The sequence below is a fragment of the Watersipora subatra genome, chromosome 4 (assembly GCF_963576615.1).
Source record: "Watersipora subatra chromosome 4, tzWatSuba1.1, whole genome shotgun sequence".
Lineage (NCBI taxonomy): Eukaryota > Metazoa > Bryozoa > Gymnolaemata > Cheilostomatida > Watersiporidae > Watersipora > Watersipora subatra.
The window spans coordinates 32,413,778-32,431,422 of record NC_088711.1 but is presented as its reverse complement, the minus strand read 5'-3'; the positions used below and the strand labels follow the sequence as shown (position 1 = coordinate 32,431,422).

The window sequence follows — 17,645 nt, the reverse complement described above, 5'->3', positions numbered from 1 at the left end:
GAGTCAGAAGTGATCTGTAGCGAGTCAGAAGTGATCTGTAGCAAGTCAGAAGTGATCTGTAGCGAGTCAGAAGTGATCTGTAGCAAGTCAGAAGTGATCTGTAGAGAGTCAGAAGTGATCTGTAGCGAGTCAGAAGTGATCTGTAGCGAGTCAGAAGTGATCTGTAGCGAGTCAGAAGTGGTCTGTAGCGAGTCAGAAGTGATCTGTAGCGCACTAAAGCATTAATCGACAGGAAATGGTGAGAAAACTGTTTAACAATGAGGCCTCAAGTACTAATATATGTTGGTAAAGTTCCTGTAAACAAGTCAGTAAGTTAAATTCTTACAGCCGCACTGTTATCATAAAAAGCATCATGACCAAAATGGCTCTCCATTTGACGTATTTAAAATCACTCCTAAATTGTTCATTAAGCAATTACTAAATCAAAATCCATCAGTATCAGCAAATCAAAAGGTTATTCAGGCAGCACAGCTGCTTCCATATGTAAATACTTGAAGAGCTTTAAAATAGGCTACTTTATAATGATTAATTTCCGATGACACTGCCAAAGACTGAACAGTCATGCTATTCTTGAGAAAAAAAAATTTCTGGAAGAATCAGTTTTAAATAATTTTAGCCTGTAGAACTGCGACTCGCTAAAAGCCGAGAAGCCTTAGTTCTAACTACAGGGTTGTTTTCGGCAGCTCTTAGGTCAGTAACTGAGGAATATCTTCGAAAGTTTCTCATTTCTGACAAAGTTAGATATGGCTGAAGATCCATTGGATGTTTCCATGAGCTATATTCAGGATACCCACACGGTGCACTGAAGGGACGCATGGTAGCTGCTCCGCTATAGTGTCGACAGTCACTTGCAGAACTTGGTCTAGTTCTTGCTGGGTTAAGTAAACCATTGGAAAGATATTTTGGAGGTGCAGCAATGTTAGTGCTGATATCCCACGGAGGCCTTACAGCGATAGTCACTTTTTCGTCGCTATCAATGTCTGGCTTTTCCTTCATGAATAAAAATATTCGAATTTTAGAGTTGTCAATGAGCTCTTCAAGGATTTCCGGCTGCTTAGGAGTGATAACAGATGCATCAATATCTCTTCCAAAGGGATCCATGTACTCTGGAATATCACATGCCTGTTCTATCCACTCTCTCGGCGTCCTGTTTGATATACCATCTCTTACAGTTAGAGAGCAGTCTCCTTCTTGTTGAAGGTATCTTTAAGAAATAAAAGTTTTTATGGTTTCAAATATTTTGATAGAAGAGTATGAGTATGTGGTTTAAAACAAGAATGGTATAGCAACTAGAATATATACACGCAACAATTACTTTTGCAACTCAAGTTTTTTAGAACCAAAGTTGTTTTTATCTTATTTTGCCATAATTTGCATCACATTTCCATACAGCTGCGCATGTATACATACAGCTGCACATGTATACACGCAGCTGCACATGTATACACGCAGCTGCACATGTGTACACACAGCTGCACATGTATACATGCAGCTGCACATGTATACACGCAACTGCACATGTATGCATACAGCTGCACATGTATACATGCAGCTGCACATGTATACACGCAACTGCACATGTATGCATACAGCTGCACATGTATGCATGCAGCTGCACATGTATACACGCAGCTGCACATGTATACACGCAGCTGCACATGTATACACGCAGCTGCACATGTATACACGCAGCTGCACATGTATACACGCAGCTGCACATGTATACACGCAGCTGCACATGTATACACGCAGCTGCACATGTATACACGCAGCTGCACATGTATACACGCAGCTGCACATGTATACACGCAGCTGCACATGTATACATGCAGCTGTTTCAAAGGGTGAGTACGACTATTAGATACACCTGCAACCCCTCCTCTGATAATCCTGCAAAACAAAAAGGAAACCTGTGGCTATTATAACCAACAATAGAAAAATCTTCATGAGATTATAAAAGGATGTCAAGATATAATAAGAAAAAAAAAATTTTTCTTCTTTTTACTTTTGTTTGTTATTAACTCATCATTTTATCTGTAATTAATCTGTTTTGTATACTTGTAGCATTTTTAATGCTTTTATATCTTGTCGTTATCGTTATTTCATCTTTCCTTTGTTTGTTGCTACTCTAGCAATCCATAACCTAACCGCTCTGTCTGTGCTTTAGCTATTAACCTATATTCAGACTACTAAAGCATTTTTGGTTAGCAAATAATTATATACTTTGCTAATTAGAAAAGGGAAGACAAATCTTTCTTGTAAAGGTCCTTTTCAGCTTGCACAATTCTCTTCCAGGTTTTCATTGTTATATTTAAATCTCACCCATATCTTTATGGTATTTTATTTAATTTATAATACTCTATAAAGTATTTTGATGTAGGCTACCCACCTTGCAACTTCAATGTGACCTTGACTGCAGGCAACATGTAATGGCGTCAAGCCTTGATCGTTTCGCAAGTCAGTTTTAACGCGAAATTTCTTCAAGTGCTCTAACAGAATAACTGCAAAAAATGGCATTATGTTTATAAAAAAGTGTTTGATGTCATTCTTTTAAAAAAAGGACTGTTTTGATGGTTAGTTATGCTGGCCTTTTGATATCTAAACAGTCTTAGCTGTTAGCTTATGTCAAATCGTGTTCGTTTTCAGGTCTTTGTAAACTCTTTAATTACATGGAGGTTTTTGTGAAGTACCTATACTTTCTGTGTATAGGTATGAGTCAACTACCTGTACTACCCGGAGTTGATCAGGTAATAGAAAAATCTTTGCACAGAAAATTGATTTGTATTTAACATATAATAACATTTGCCATTCTAACCTTCAAACTATATATCATGAAAAAAGTGTTTTGTGTAGCTGAAATAATTTAAGAAAAAATAAAAACAACTGTAGAGGTTTTCAAACTTTTTCCAACAACTGTAACTTTCAAACTTTATATCATGATGAAAATGTTTTGTACAGGTCAAAACAACTGAAAAGAAATAAAAGGGTTTAGATGTAAATGTAAAATAACTACCAAGTAAAAGCTAAATTAAGTCGGTTTTGCTACAATTACAATAAAAGATGATTCGGTAATGATACAATTAATACAAACTGAGAAAACAAAATAAAAATTCAGAATATGCTAAATTAATAATAACAATTTGTGCATAGAAGTGTGTGTGTGTATAACAAAAGATTACTGTTCTACCAGAAGCTATCCATCAATACTTTAAAAACAATGATATTGGTACCTCTCGATACTGGTACAAATGTAAACATGAAATACCGTACTGTCTTTGTATGACTGAACGGAGAGAGAATGTCGAGGCTCTTCCTAAGGAGATAATATAATTGTCCGCGTGAGAAGAATCGGCCTTGACCCCAGATGTAGTAATTGAACCTTACGAAAAATATTTCTTAATTGGGCATTTTAATGCGTGGGCGCAATGGTAAAATGATTATCGTGTGCATACAGTATAAGAAATATAATAACCTCCTTGATCAAAATGCCTTAGGTAGCTCAGTGGTAGAGTGCCTGGACATAAAAATCTGTGGATGCATTCGTCGTGAGTTCAAATCCGTCAGAACGTGGAATTTTAATTCAAAGAATTTAATAACTATAGCTGAACACATACACATACGTACACGCATACATGCGCATGTACATACGTAAACACGCACATACGCACATACACTTCCACATACATACACACGCATACATATGCGCCTACATTCACGCCTACACGCACGCGTGCACACGCGTACACACGCGTGTGTACAATTTGCATGACCAACTTGCAGACAATTTGCATGAACAACTTTGAGAAATGTATATATAGAGGTAACAGCTAATACACAATAGCAATGCTCAATTTAAATCTTTAATTTGACTTGCAATTTGACTTTGAGTATTCACTCCTTAGTTGTTCTGCTGTTTTTTATAAAACAATATTATTATTATTACTGTTGTTATTATTATTATTATTGTTAAAAGTACTTTTATCAAAAAGAAGTGTTTTTGCAATACTTGTCTGAGCATTTTTGAAGTTATTACTATTATTGTTTTTATCAGCGAGTTTACCTCACTTTTTGGTAATCACTTTGGCAGACTTTGTTCAGCCATTCTAGAACATAAGCATACAAGCATTGTAGACAGTTTCGTTGAGAAAAGTTGAATATAAATGTTCAAAATGCAAAGCAGCCAATCAGCTATCAGATGAGGAAACTAGTTGCATATTAGTAATTTAGAATAGACCATGGTATCTCACCAACAGTTTCCATGTCACCGCTTATCGCGCCATAGTGGATGGGTGCGTTGCCACGGTGATCTCTCATAGCAGGGTCGAAGTAGCCAGCATCAAGAAGGAGTTGCACAGCACTCGCATTACCTACTAGGCATGCGTGCATCAGAGCAGTCCTTCCTTTCCGGTCTGTAATGTCCAGTTTAGCTGGCTGCCTTAACAGCAGTCGAACCTAGTTTAGATGAATGCATCATAATGGTTGTTCCTCAATTATAAAAGAATAATTTAGTTTTATACTTTGAAAAAGGTATTTACGATATATTATATGTTGTTAAACACCATATAACGTGATATTGTATAATATAGCATAAGATACTATAGGCCTTAATATAATAGTACATTTATGGTATGTTTCAATAAAATAAACACTGATCAAGTTTGCAAATATTTAGTAAAACATGTTCATTAAAATGTAAATATATACATATATATATATATATATATATATGTATATATATATATATATATATATATATATATATCGGTTTGGTTGGGCACTCTGTGAGAGGTGCAGCACTGTTAGCCTTTGTGCAGAGCTCATCACTTTTGTGATTTGAGCCCTCTAGTGCCAGCACATTGACTTTTTTAAAGTCTGTGAGGCAACCTAGTTGTTTCATGGCAGGAAATCAACTCTCATTGGTTATGGGATTTGGGTCTCTTGCTTAAGCTCTGGGCTGCACTGATGAGGCTTCAATAGCCGAAACAGTACTGTCTGTAGCATGAGTATCTACTATATAAACGGCAATCGTTGTCTGTGTGCATGTGTGATTGATTGATTGTGTGTCCGCCTTATAGAGCGGTCTTTCCTTTTATCGTCGTACGAATTTCAGTCGAACGAAGCGAACTGAATTAATATGTGTAGTAACGGTAAATAAATTATAGAGCGGTCTTTCTTTTTCCATTCGGTCGAACGAAACCAACCGAATTAATATGAGTACTAATTATCGTAATTTCGTAATATCGTAATTTCGTAATATGGACTATTAACCGCTACTTTTCTCTGACGATTTGAGCCAAACGGCTTATATAAAGGTGTGGTGATTCTGTTGTTTTTCTTTCACTGCTCGGGCGCATTAACCGAAATCCCCGGTTAGCACGCTTTTTAAACGGCAAATTTTCTGCCGTGTTCAAAAGCACCTTTCCTGAGATCTGCGGCCTATACAAAGGTGTCTATACAGCTATACAAATGTACTATTCATTAAATAAAATAAATTAACGAGTAGTTATTTACATGCAATTAATATTTACTGCCAACGTGTACCGAGAAGGTCACGTAAACGTTTGTTTCTTGGAGCCACTGGAAAATCGCATTTCTCACCTACTAAATTTCCACATCAAAAAGGTGTTTCTTATATGATGTTGTATTGTCTATGAATTGCCACATCTCCACTACTTAATAACGTTGGATTCGCCGCTGTTCGTGATAGTGGGTCATGTTCATTTCCTTCAGCAGCCGAGTTACTAATTTTTTCCAGCTACGAGTAGGCCTACTGTAACTTACTATTACAGAACTTTTACGAGTACTCCGAGGGTTGCGATACGCTATTGTGAAAAGAAAGAGAGCAGCTGCTATCGACTTACTGTTACCCTGCATCAGCCATGACCAGCTATACGTCGCCTGCTCAAAAGTAGGCACACGCCGAAAACTGTTTCTTCATACGCCCGACAGAAAAACCAAAAATGTTGTCTATCCGCAAGTGTTGCGTTGAACTAAGGGAGAGAGAGAGAAAGGGAGAGAAAGGGAGAGAGAGGGAGAGTGAGGAGGAGAGGGGGGGGGGAGAGAGGGGAGAGAGAGGGAGAGAAGGGGAGAGAGAGGGAGAGAAGGGGAGAGAGAGGGAGAGCGAGGAGGAGAGGGGGGGAGAGAGAGGGAGAGAAAGAGGGAGAGAGAGAGAGGGGGAGGAGGGAGGGAGAGAGAGAGGGGAGAGAGAGAGGGAGAGAAGGGGAGAGAGAGAGGGAGAAAGAGAGGGAGAGGGGGAAGAGGGAGAGATGGAGAGAGGGAGATGTAACTGCATATTTGGAGTTGTTTTACGGTATGAAAGCCAACTCTCAATAAACCTTATGCTGCCCGTGAATCTGCTCCTGTAGACGGGTAATGCAGCTAGTATATATATATATATGTTGGAGATATATATATCTCCAACATATACCATCCAACACATCATCAGTGGATGCAAGCAGCTAGCAGAAAAATCATGTCGCAGGTGTTGTGTATAGAAGCCTATGTGATGAGTATGGCCTTAATAAACCACAACACTGGTGGGAAGCTCCTGGTATGGTCAATGAAAATGACCGCGCTAAGATCCTCTGGGACTTCTACATCCGGACTGACAAGCATGTCCTGGCAAACCAACCAGATATAGTGGTGGTGGACAAGGAGAACAAGAGAGCTACTATAATAGATATAGCAGTACCCAATGACTACAATATAGCCAGCAAAGAAAAAGAAAAGGTAGAGAAATACCTCCCTCTTGGTGAAGAGATTGAAAACTGCTGGGATGTAAGAACAACTGTAATCCCAGTAGTCATTGGGGCACTGGGCGCAATAACACCGGCGCATAAAATGTGGCTTGCCCAAATACCAACAGCAATCAACTCAGGTGAGTTGCAGAAAAGTGCACTACTGGGAACAGCTAAGATCTTGAGGCGAGTGCCCAAACTCCCAGGTCTCTGGTTGGAGACCCGAGTTAGAGCAGAAACTACTACCACCCATACGGGTTAACCGGGGTGAGGAAACAATTTATATATATATATATAGGGTATATATATACATATATATATAGGCCTGTACTGTACTGTGCAGTGCTGTACTGTACAGTACTGTACGGTACTGTACAGTATAGTACAGTACCGTACAATACTGTACAGTACTATACTGTACTGTGCTGTACTGTGCAGTGTTGTACTGTACAGTACTGTAGAGTACAGTACTGTACAGTACCGTACAGTACAGTACTGTACAGTACTATACTGTACAGTATAGTACTGTACAGTACTATACTGTACAGTACCGTACATTACAGTACAGTACCGTACAGTACTGTACAGTACTATACTGTACCATACAGTATAATACTGTACAGTACAGTACTATACTGTACAGTACTGTACAGTACTGTACACTACTGTACTGTACAGTACTGTATAGTACAGTACTGTACTATACAGTACTGTACAGTACTGTATAGTACAGTACGGTACAGTACTATACTGTACCGTACCGTACAGTACTGTACAGTACTATACTGTACTGTACAGTATAGTACTGTACCATACAGTACAGTACTGTACAGTACTGCATAGTACAGTACTGTACAGTACAGTACTGTACTGTACAGTACTGTACAGTACTGTACAGTACAGTACTGTACAGTACTGTACTATACAGTACTGTACAGTACTGTATAGCACAGTAATGTACAGTACTGTACCATACAGTACTGTACAGTACTGTATAGTACAGTACGGTACAGTACTATACTGTACCATACCTGTACCTATACTGTACCTGTACCTATACTGTACCTGTACTGTACCTGTACTGTACCATACAGTACAGTACTGTACAGTACTGTACAGTACGGTACAGTATAGTACTGTACATTAAACCGCCTACATTATCTCGCGCTCATATTCCTAGGCTACATTATAGTACAAAATGCATATAACGTATACATGAGTAAGATATGGTTATACCTGTAGTAGGATACAGTATAATATTAATAGCAGTAATAATAACAAACAAAAATTACAGTACAACAGTTTGACGGGAAATTCATGCATCTCTTTTGCTGTCTGTTGCAAAAGCTATCTATTGGTAAAATTTGTAATTTTCTGACAGACATGACCGCATCGGGCAATCTCAGACCCCGAATACTGTCCAAACAACTAAATTTCAAGGAAACGAAGTCCGATAAAGCGGGGTCGAATGTAGTGTATATCATTTTATACATGTTATTTTATATTAAATAATATACAGTATATTATTTAATTTATTATACAGGCCGTTGTCATGCATATCTTAAGTCTATAAAATAAATTGTCAATGTTGCTTTTTTTTATAAAAGCGTTTTTTTTTTATCAATATTTTATGACGAGAAGATTATACATCAGATGAGCAGTAAGATTTGAACATGAAAAATATCTGAATGATGAAAAATTAAAACGCTGAAATGTCAAAGCGTAAAAATTCAGAAAAACCTTGAGCTATTGCCACCAGCCTAATCCAAGTTTTTAAGCTATTAGCAGGAAATCTTTCTATACTCACTAAACCATCAAATACCCATCCCTGTAATAGAAAATCAGTGGATTATTAGATGCTCAGACTAGAGTTGTCCTCTCACGACCATAATGATAGTTGCATGAAGAATGCATTGGTACAGCACAAGTGCAGAAACTTGAATAGATTTATGCTCTTATGATTACCTCTTTAATCAGGTCTCTGTCTTTATTATTGAATGTGATGAGAAGGACAACGAATATGAAGTGCGAGGAGTTTTTATTCTTGAACATAGTATGTAGTTTTAGTCTTTTATCTAAATGTTAGTTAGTTGTGATGTAATTATCTACAGAGTAAGGTTTTCCTAATACATCTGTTAGTTAGGATAGATTAAGGCCATCTCAATAAATTTACATCTATTTACCTGCATTTCAGCTACCGCTATGAATGATTTTTACTATATTTTTACCAAATATATATCATACAGGAAAAATCTGCATATTTTGTAAAAATGAGCTGTTATGGGCCAGTGGTCTAGAGTGGACAACGGGTTAGCTGTGGTTTCTACTCAAGTGCTTGAGGTCTAAAGTGGACAACGGGTTAGCTGTGGTTTCTACTAAAGTACTTGAATGCTTGAGGTCTAGAGTGGACAACGGGTTAGCTGTGGTTCCTACTAAAGTGCTTGAGGTCTAGAGTAGACAACTGGTTAGCTGTGGTTCCTAGAAAATGGCCACTGGTGGTGGCTGCAAGGGCATCTATCATGCTCTCCGCTAGTTCAATCATTCTGTTCTTTCTACCCTGACAAAGAGATCTGCCAAAAACATTTTATAAAAACTCTTTTGTAAAAAAGTTCAAGCAACTGCCTACCAAGTGGCAGTAGGTCAATATATTGAGGTGTAACTTTGTAAGAATTTCACCACTATCCACTCTTTTTAAGATCTCCAAAATGTATGTTTTAAAATATTTCTGTTAACAAAAATTCATGCCCTGAAATAATTTTTTCGAAAAACTGATTGAACAAACAGCAAAATTTGTGTAATATTCTTACATACCATTTCTGTAGCGTTGGTTTTATTCGGTTCATGGTTTACTTTCATGAGAGGTGTCAGACCCTGAGCATCTGGTTTATTCAGTCCAATTCTCTGGTTGGAGAGAATGTCAAACTGGAGATAGTTCCTTCTCTCTATGGCGTTGTGTATCGTGTTCATCTTGCCCTCTATATCTCCTTCCTTCGACTCATTCACTCTGCCTCTTTCTACTCATCGCATTCTCAGCACTTGTTAGGAACAAATATTCAGTAAAGCCTTGGCTCCTAAAGTTGATACGTTTATTTATGGTGGATTGAGTAAAGCATATTGGATTTTATATAGCAAAGGCTGAGTTTATGGTAGTTAAGTAACACGATCAATAAGAGGTCGATACTAGGACTAAAAAGATAGCTATTGTTATGGGAACATCCAAACAATTGATGTCATCCGCAGCTCCTGCGTCTATCCTCTGCTCTATGTCCTCTATGCAACAATAGTATGTAACAATACTTGCTTCATAAAGAGCAAACAGCATCAGCTGTTCTTTTGAAACAAAACTCTTATGTACATTGCTAGTGATGCAATACTGAAACTAATGTTTATCTCTATACTTGTAGAATATCTAAACAAGCTGACAGTTTTAATTAACGTCATAAGCTTTCCAACCAAAAGTCAGAATGCAGGAAGAAATTTGTGCAAGATCCTTGCACTGTATTCTTGCAGTGTTTGCGATCATTTCGTGACCATCATCAACGAGGTCTCAAATAACAAAGTTATATAGCCGTCTGCTATTGATAAGGTTATATAGCTGTCTGCTATTGATAAGGTTATATAGCCGTCTGCTATTGATAAGGTTATATAGCCCTCTGTTATTGATAAGGTTATATAGCCATCTGTTATTGATAAGGTTATATAGCCATCTGCTATTGATAAGGTTATATAGCCCTCTGCTATTGATAAGGTTATATAGCTGTCTGTTATTGATAAGGTTATATAGCTGTCTGCTATTGATAAGGTTATATAGCCCTCTGCTATTGATAAGGTTATACAACCCTCTGCTATTGATAAGGTTATACAACCCTCTGCTATTGATAAGGTTATATAGCCCTCTGCTATTGATAAGGTTATATAGGCCTCTGCTATTGATAAGGTTATACAGCCCTCCGCTATTTTAGCATAACTCATTTTACCATACCTGCTATATAGCCCACTATAGCTATAGTCCACTTAGCTAAGTTTCGAAGGTAAACACTGTAACCATAGGACAGGCCATTTCATGCCACCCAGGATGTTGCATAAACTTTTGACATTTGGTACCTGGTTTCCGAACATCAGAGTACCTGGTGATCCATAGCACTGGCCACACAGGTTGTTGCCTGAAATACGTAAAGAATATTGAGTCATTGTAGCTCTAGCAATTCTGTGTAAAGAAAAATGTTTATTCACTTGATTGCAATATGCTGCCTTAATTTTAGCATATTTTATAATATTGAGGCAAATTTCTTGTGATGTTAAAAGTGAGGAAATTTGACCGCACTTAGATGACATAAAGTGTGTGAAATTAGACAAATAGCTAAAAATAAATTTATAAAAACAACAAATTATTTTCATTACTATTATTGTCAACTCATAATAAGACGGACCCAAGCCAAGGGCTAGTTATGAAAGCTAAGAATCTTTTAGTTGTATGTAGAGATTCATCACAAAAAATGAGAGGCAGAAAAACTAATAGCTCTCTGGTTTCTCAGTAGCTGTCTAGTTACTTAGTACCTCTATAGTTCTCTAGTTCTTCAGTAGTTCTATAGCTATCTAGGTAGTACTTCCTGTAATAACAATTATCCATTTTCAAGGATGCAAGCCCACCATAGCACATAGAGTCAGCACCTGGAGACATACCATAAAAAGGCAGCACATAGTCATTGCATATCAAGTTTTAAGTACTTTTTAAATCGCTTTACCAGACGTGACTTCAAGTCTTGCTGGTCCCTTGTTTAGTCTCATCTTGATATCTTATCTTACTATTTTATTTCTTATCACTATTATTATTATTATTTTCACCCTGAGCCATAATAAATACCGGATTGACAGAGTTTATCCCACATTTCAGTGCAACAGGATCCTCCGAGCCATGTTTACAAGACTTTTAATGGCTAGATAAGGCAGTTCTTTTAGAGGAGGAATATGACTGTCCGTAAAAGAGATTACTAGATGAAGTTCCTGGATGGAAGAGCAGCTGTGTGTCTATCATGAAGTATTCAGGTCAGCAGCGACATTTATTTAAAAGGAAGTGTTTTGCTTTTATCAAATTTCATGCGAAACTATGTTTATCCTAATTTCCAAATAAAAGGTTCTCTGACTAACATTCCTAAATATCCCATAAGTCAATCCCATAAATGCTATTACGTTATGGAGTTTTGGTCACATGCGCTAATTGCGGCTTTCGAGCTAAAAATTTGTATAGCTGAAAGGATGAATGAGTCAGCATTGATATAACCAGTCTCTAGGAATATCTAGTCTGAGTCAGCATAACCAGTCTCTAGTCAGATATAACCAGTCTCTAGGAATCTGTTAATGCTTTTATTAAACAAGCGCTACTCCCTACCTTCTTATTTGCTTATATCTTACACAAGACCTTTTCATATAATAAACACTTTTTTGACTTGGTTTTCCGTAGCAAACTAAAACAAAAATTAGAAACAGTCTGATACATTAAAAATTAATTTTGTGCATCTGTGGCGGCATATGATAGCTTCCACATACTTCCAAATCTTTACAATAATTCAGAAGCAAGTCAGCAGAATAATATTATTGGCAGCGTAGATCAACACAGCAAAATCTTTGCTATAAACTAATTATTCGAGCAAGAAGCTTTGGCATTCTACTGACCAATTTACACACACTGAGAGAGCTATCAGAGACCAGTAGTTCTCAATGACATAAATCTTATCTCCCTGATGACTCACTCACACAAGTGTTAGGATCAAGTTACATAAGCTGTAAGATTTCATGTAAGGCTCATCGCTGTTTGACCTGAGCACAAAGGTGAATGGAGTTGTTTAGAAAGATAGCAGTACTCAATGACCCCCAAAACAAATCACAAACTAATAGAAAGATCAATAGCTGTGAGATGTTTACAAAATCCAGTGGCTAGACAAGGTATATTTGAGCCACTCCTTGATGAATGATGCTGTTAAGACAATGAGCTTAATGATGCTGGCTATGAAATGGTAAAAGGCTGATAGGCTGATTCTTGTAGGCCTATAGCTGCCATTAGTTAGGGCAGCATTTGCAGGACGCATTTATTAAAATTTGCAAGGTTTCACTCTAAAGTATTAAAACAACTTGGAGTTAACTCACTATATATTCAATCTTTACTATAATAAGAACAGTGCTCATCCCTCTATCTGAAGGCCCATTCAGAAATTGAACTCAAGCACTCAAAGTTTACAGTCTAACTATTGTAATAATAGCAGCTTCATGGTTTTAAAAGCTATCTCGCTGTGCTTTCTGAAAGCTTTCTGCTTTTTGTTACAATAGCCTTTTCATAATACCTTCTGTTTGTTCTCAACTGTCAAGATGAACACAGCTAATAAAGTTTCTGTCAATAAACTGAATGTTCAAAGTATCTAAACAACAGGTTATGGGCCCAGTCAACCCATTAAATATTATCAAAGAACTATGGATGAGAAAGGCTGAACTATAGATAAGCCAAACACTGATAACTATGCCACATGGAAGTTCAAACTCAAACACCTACTCATAGCTAAGGACTTATTTGGATATGTGGATGGAACCATTACTCTGGAGGATGATGCTAACGCTGCCGCTAAAGCCGAGTACAAAAAGAAGTCAAGCAAAGCTTTTTCCCACATGGTGCTTTCTGTGAGTGATAGTCTTATTTATCTCATCAGTGAATGTGAGGACCCAGGAGTTGCGTGAAACAAGCTCAGAGCTCACTTTGAACGTGATACACTGGCAAATAAATTATTTCTCAAGAAACGTTACTTTAGGACTGTTATGAGCGAAGGTTCATCAATTGAAGACCACCTACGTCACATGAAAGCTATCACTGATAAACTTGCAGCTATTAAGGCTAATATTAGCGAGGAAGACTAGGTGGTGACTCTACTTGGAAGCCTCCCGGAAAGCTATTCAACGGTAGTGACTGCACTCGAGGCTCGTGGTGACGATATAACTTTACAGTTCACAAACACTGCTTAATGAAGAACAAAAAAGGGAACAAAGAGCACTGACTCCAGCCAGCGATTCTGGTGGTGTCAGGTCCAAGCGAACTCTGACACTACTCTACTGTCAGCAAGTAACCGCTTTAAACATAGTCAGCAACAATCCAAAGGCTGCTACATCTGTGGGTTTTTACAACATTATCAAAATAGTTGTCCTAAAACCAACTATAATCAGAGCCGTGAATCGCGTCGCGGCCGAGAACGAGGTCATGGATATTACAACAGTAACTCAAATCCACACCAGGCCAAAATATCTACATACGATGATAATAGCAAAGATGATCAATCGGTATTTACTGTATTGGAGACAGATGTTGACTCTCAAAAATGGCTGATCGACAGCGGTGCTACCAGTCACATGGCGAAAAATAAAGCTGTATTTTGTGATTATTTTAAGCTAGATTCACCAGAGTATGTTGTTGTTGCCGATGGGTCTCAAGTTCAAGTAGTCGGAAAAGGTATTGTTCAGCTGCAAATAAAAATTCATGGAAATAAAACTAGACGTTCTACACTTTACAATGTACTACACATACCTGACCTACACGGAAATCTATTTTCTGTAAAAGCGGCTACACAAAAAGGATATATAGTACAGTTTGGACATTCGAGATGCTGGATTAAGAATCAAAGAAAGATGTTGATAGCATCAGGATCTGTAGTAAACAGGCTATATTATCTTGATGTCGAGTTTGCTATTCATACTGCTAATGCTGCCGCGTCCTCCTCCCTACTGTAGCATCAACGTCTCGCTCATGTAAACATAAGTAGCCTCAAAAACATGAATCATTAGTGTGAAAATGGTTGTAATGTTACCGGCGAAATAGGTGTCTGTGAAGCTTGCGTGAAAGGTAAAATGTCTCGACGTCCATTTCAAACTGACCGTGGCATTAAATCAAGTAGGGTTCTTGAATTGGTACATACGGATGTGTGTGGCCCTATGCAGAATGAATCTTTAGGTGGTAGCAAGTATTTTGTTTCATTTATTGATGATTTTAGTAGGCATGTGCAGATATATTTTTTACGTGACAAATCTAGCGTGTTCCAGGCGTTTAGAACTTATGAATCATTAGTGACAAATCAAACTGGTCAGACTATAGGTACACTTAGAAGCGATAGTGGTGGAGAATATACATCTAATGAGTTTGAGAGTTACCTTTCAACCCAAGGTATACATCACCAAGTCACCACTCGCTATTCTCCACAACAAAACGGCTGTGCTGAGAGATTTAATCGTACTGTTTGTGAGGCCGCTTGCTCGTTAATTTCTGAATCTCACCTTACAAAGTCATTCTGGGCAGAGGCAATATCGACCGCGGTATACATTCATAATCGCCTCCCCACACGAGCACTTGAATGGAATACAACTCCTTATGAAAAATGGAACAACCGAAAACCTGATCTTGGACACGTGAAAATTTTCGGATGTTTAGCCTATGCTCGCATTCCCGATCAGCTGAGACGTAAACTCGATGAGAAAGCAGAATCAATGGTGTTTGTGGGGTATAGCCTTAGGTCTAAAGCCTACAGACTCTACGATCCGATCACTAGAAAAATAGAGGTAAGACGTGATGTCACCTTTGATGAAACCAAGCTCGGTTTACCAAATCAGTCGTCAAAGCCAAGTGTAGACAACTCTGAAGCGGTGAATATTGACCTATCAGAAAATGAAAAGGCTCCTCCAACACCGACGATTACACATAGGTGATCACCACGTTCCACCCAACCCATTGTTCGGTTTGGTATTGATGATTTCACAAACCTTGGTCACTCTGCTCACTCAGCAATCAACATTGTGGAGCCTCTTAGTTGTCGCAAGCACAGGCTAGCACAAATCGTGATGCCTGGATCAAAGCCAGCAATGATGAGTATCAATCACTGATCAACAATGGTACATGGGAACTAGTTGATCTTCCGCCCGAGCGCAAAGCGATTGGCTCTAAGTGGATCTTCAAGGCTAAACACTCGTCTGATGGGTCTATAAGTAGATTCAAAGCTCGACTTGTGGCAAAGGGATATGCACAGAAGGCTGGGGTGGATTACTATGAAACATACATACGCCCCCGTGATTCACAGAACATCTCTGCGAGCACTCTTATCAGATGCTGTTGAGAGAGATATGATGATACACCAAATGGATGTACAAACGGCTTTTTTGAATAGAAAACTATCAGAAGATGTATCGGTGTATATGGAACAGCCAGAGGGTTTTGTTGTGTCGGGTAAAGAAAATTTAGTCTGCAAACTTAATCGCTCACTGTATGGACTTAAACAGTCGCCTAAATGTTGGAACATGGTATTAGATGAATTTCTTAAATCATTAGGTTTCATGCAGTCCTCCGCTGACAACTGTGTGTATATTCGCTGGAAAAATGACCAGAAAGTGATGATTGGTGTCTACGTAGATGACTTGTGTATAATGTCAGACACTGGTGCTCAGATGACCGAATTAAAATCGGCTCTCTCGTCTCATTTCAAAATGACGGATCTCGGACCGCTTTATCATTGTCTGGGATTACTTATTGAGAGAGGAGAAAATTCTATGCGTTTAAGTCAGAAGCCTTACATTCAACAAATAATTCAAGAGTTCAACATGGAAAACTGTAAGCCTGTCGCAACTCCGGCAGCATATGATGTAAAGCTGAGTCACAAGGATGGAAGCAAATTAGCAGATCCCAATCTCTATCAATCGATGGTAGGAAGTCTACTATATGCTGCCGTATCTACTCGTCCAGATATTGCTGAAGCAGTGGGAGCTTTAGCCAAGTTCAACGCTTGCCCCACCCAGACTCACTAGACCGAAGCCAAACGAGTACATTGTAATACGCTACCTGAAGGGCACCAAGGATTTATGCCTGAATTTTAGAAAGCAAGGTAAACCAACGGTTGGATACACAGATGCAGATTATGCAAGCGACGCTGACCGGCACTCGAAATCGGGTGCAGTCTTCATTAATGCTGGTTGTCCAATCAGCTGGTCCAGCAAGTGTCAGTCAGTCGTTGCTCTCTCTACTATGGAATCAGAATATATTGCGTTGTTTGATGGTGTTGTTGAGTGCATGTGGTTACGTCAGCTATTCTCAGATATTGGAACCACGCAACTTAATTCTACAATCATCTTTGTAGATAAACAATCAGCTGCAGCGATCGCAAACAGCCAAAAAACTAGCAAGCGTACAAAACACATAGATGTAAAATACCACTACGTTCGTGAGGCGATTGAAGCTGGTGATGTCTGTACCGAGTTTTGTTCGACAAATGATAATATCGCTGACATATTCACGAAGCCGCTGCCACGTGATCGATTTGTCAAATTTAGAGACATGTTGGGTTTGAGTTAATTAATTGTCTGAGCACTGAACACAAGACTGTTATATTTTTGCTTTTTCGTTGATTACGATCATTGTATATTTTTTTCTTGTCTCACAAACTGGCTGTTGGTGCAACCATGTAACTGAGTGGGAGTATTGTAATAATAGCAGCTTCATGGTTTTAAAAGCTATCTCGTTGTGCTTTTTGAAAGCTTTCTGCTTTTTGTTACAATAGCCTTTTCATAATACCTTCTCTTTGTTCTCAACTGTCAAGATGAACACAGCTAATAAAGTTTCTGTCAATAAACTGAATGTTCAAAGTATCTAAACAACACTAACGCTCCAATCGCTACACCACTCAGACACCTTTCCACTACACAAACTATACATGCCGATACTGGTTACTCGTACCAGTGCAAATTAAATCACTGCAAGTTGAAGAAAGTATTTTTGCAATGAACTCTGCATTTTCTGGCAGAATTTAAATTTAAAACTAATTGAGTCTTTCGTATGCTGTGCTTTGTTGCTGAAGATAGCAGAACTCGTTTTTGTAACCTCGTAAGTCTTAT

At 38.3% G+C, this 17,645-nt stretch overlaps 1 protein-coding gene across 1 annotated transcript; it reads right to left on the bottom strand.

Moving 5' to 3' along the window:
- Window positions 1-612: 612 nt before the first annotated feature.
- Window positions 613-9,704, bottom strand: LOC137395069 (uncharacterized). Its single transcript, XM_068081850.1, has 3 exons — window positions 9,549-9,704; window positions 4,248-4,452; window positions 613-1,190 (listed from the first exon to the last, which is right to left on the bottom strand). Exons 1-3 carry the CDS (start codon window positions 9,702-9,704, stop codon window positions 613-615), a joined length of 939 nt encoding a protein of 312 aa, XP_067937951.1.
- Between the last annotated feature and the right edge of the window lie 7,941 nt (window positions 9,705-17,645).